Source organism: Hemiscyllium ocellatum, chromosome 49 (assembly GCF_020745735.1).
Source record: "Hemiscyllium ocellatum isolate sHemOce1 chromosome 49, sHemOce1.pat.X.cur, whole genome shotgun sequence".
Lineage (NCBI taxonomy): Eukaryota > Metazoa > Chordata > Chondrichthyes > Orectolobiformes > Hemiscylliidae > Hemiscyllium > Hemiscyllium ocellatum.
In genome coordinates, this window is record NC_083449.1 from 4,133,768 (window position 1) to 4,136,549 (window position 2,782).

Here is a 2,782-nt window from a genome sequence, read left to right on the forward strand (position 1 = left end):
CAAAGGCTTATGCCTGACTCTCCTCCTCTGTGGATGCTGCCTGAACTGCTGTGCTTTTCCAGCAACGCACTGTTCGACTCTGACTCTCCAGCATCTGCAGTTCTCACTTTCACTTCAATGTCTGCAAGTCACTCCATTCCATCAGGACTGCAACGATTTTAAACTATGATCCTGTGAGATGGAGCAAAGTATTGTGGTTCAGTAAGTTTTCAGCATCAGTGTGAATGGGTGAGAAAGCCCAGTGTTGCAGTGCACTGAGTGTTGAACCTGAAACATTTATACAACCTGGAAAGAGGAATTCACGGTGGCAAAGGGCTCTACATGCGTTTGTGTACAGCTGAAGCTTCAGCCATGGAGAAACCATGGAAGTGTGGTGACTGCGGGAAAGGCTTTTGTGTTCCGTCAGCCCTTGAAGGTCATCGACGCAGTCACACCGGGAAGAGGCCGTTCGCCTGCCCCGATTATTGGAAGGGCTTTACACATGCGCCCACCCACTGGGTCCACCGACGGGTCCACAACGGTGAAAGGCCATTCTCGTGCATTGAGTGTGGAAAGGGATCTACCCGTTCCTCCCACCTGCTGCCCCACTGGCGGGTCCACACCGGGGAGAGGCCCTTCAGTTTCCCCAAATGCGGGAAGGCCTTCACCGATTCCTCTGCCCTACTGAAGCATCAGTGTTGTCCACACTGGGGAGAGGCCATTCTCCTGCCCCAAGTGCGGGCAGGACTTTACCCGTTACTCTAAACTGATGAGGCACCAGAAGCTCCACACCAGGGAGAGGCCATTCTCCTGCCCCGCGTGCGGTAAGAGCTTTAACCGCTCTTCCAGCCTGCTGGCCCACCAGTCAGTCCACTCAAGGTAGAAGCCCTTCAGCTGCCCTGAGTGAGGGAAGGCCTTCAACAATTCCTCCGGCCTGCTGGCACACCAGCAGGTCCACACAGGGGAGAGGCCATTCACCTGCTCCGTGTGTGGGAAGGGATTCAGTCAGCTGGGCAACCTTCAGAGGCATGAGTGGGTCCACACAGGGGAGTGTCCATTCAGGTGCTCTGAGTGCGGGAAGGGGTTCACTTGCTCGGCTAAGCTGATGACCCATCAGCAGATCCACACTGGGGAGAGGCCATTCACCTGTTCTCAGTGCGGGAAGGGATTCCTCGATTCTTACACCCTGCTGACCCACCAGCGAGTCCACACAGGAGAAGGGCCATTCACCTGCTCTGTGTGCGGGAAGGGATTCAGTCAGGTGGGCAACCTGCGAATACACCTGCGTATCCACACTGGGGTGAGGCCTTTCACCTGCTCCGTGTGTAGGAAGGGGTTCAGTCAGGTAGGCAACCTGCAGATGCACCAGTGGGTCCACACCAGGGCTTTAAGTGGGAAGGGATTTATCCACTCCTCCCATCTGCGGAGGTATCAGTGAGTTCACATGCCATTGCAGGGGGATTGAAGGAGCAACGTCCTCATGCCGTTCATTGGCTGGACAATCGGCCCAGCTCGGGGGACTTCTGGGTTCAAATCCCAAAGTGCAACACGGCAGAGTTGGAATTCGGACAGAACTCTGCAGTTCTGAATCCAATGATGAAGACAATTTTGGAGAAGAAATTCACTCATGCCCTTTTTAGGGAAGGAAACTGCCATTGCAGAATGGATTCACTCTGTTATCCCAGCTTCATCCTTTACCCGGTCTGGCCTATGCGTGACTCCAGACCCACAGCAGTGTAGTTGAATCTTGACTTCACCCTCCCACCCGCCACGCCATGAAAATGAGGGAGGGGGAGAAACTTACTTGGATACAGTGAAAAGGTTGAAATTGCTGAGCTGATCAATCATAAATGAAGTGGGGCGGGGAGTGTGTGCACTTCGATCTTGAGCTATTTAAAAATTAAAGCTACTTTTTGTACATCTTTTTGCTGAGGAGATCTGCAGCAGGAACAAAGTTGGGTCACAATAAAGGTTACCTGAACTTCCCGTCATACGCAGACGTTGAAATCTCTGATCTAACAGGTATTTCTTTTAAAGCTGATCATTTCTTTCAGCCTCCAGCAGTAATATTCCAATGTCGTGTATCAGAAGGAGCAGTGAATGAGTAGCTAGTATCGTTAGAAATTGTATATGTTTCAGGAGTGTGGGTACTGCATTGTTTCAGCAGCATTGTAAAGTTTACTGGCAGCGCCAGGAGGTGTTGGCTGTGTTCACTAGAAATGAAGTGGAGGAGCTTTATTTGGGAACATTAGCTTTCGGAGCACTGCTCCTTCATCGAGTAGCTGTGGAGCAGGATCATAAGACACAGAATTTATTGCAAAAGATTGTAGATTAATGCAACTGAAATGATATATTAAACGAACCTAGATTGCTGTTAAGTCTTTCATCTTTTAGAATGGGGTGCAGGTTTCAGTTCATTAATATGTCATTCCAAGAACTTCCTTCAAGTCACATTCTCAACTTACCTTAAGGTTTTATTTTTAAAAAGTGACATCTCAGCTCGGACAATCCATTAAAGATGTCAGGTTTGAGTCTGTGTGTATCCCAATCTTGAGTCAGACTGGTTCTACTTCCAAAGTAGGAATTTAAAAAATATTGCACGGACTGACTGAATGCGTTGACTGCCTGCAGATTTTGCGTTTAGAGCAAAATACAACTCAGTAAATGCAAACTAATCCCGACTTATATGTATGTGTGCATGCATGTGAGACAGAAAGTATGTTTGCGTCTGTGCATGCTTGGTAAAGTGTGTGCATGATAGAGTGTAAACCTGTGTGTGGGTGTGGGTGGTGTATATGTGTGT

At 49.2% G+C, this 2,782-nt stretch overlaps 1 protein-coding gene across 1 annotated transcript; it reads left to right on the forward strand.

The window, feature by feature from the left end:
- The first annotated feature begins 321 nt into the window (after positions 1-321).
- Positions 322-1,417, forward strand: LOC132837299 (zinc finger protein 239-like). The gene is made up of 2 exons (XM_060856972.1): positions 322-714; positions 1,136-1,417. Exons 1-2 carry the CDS (start codon positions 322-324, stop codon positions 1,415-1,417), a joined length of 675 nt encoding a protein of 224 aa, XP_060712955.1.
- Positions 1,418-2,782: the final 1,365 nt, after the last annotated feature.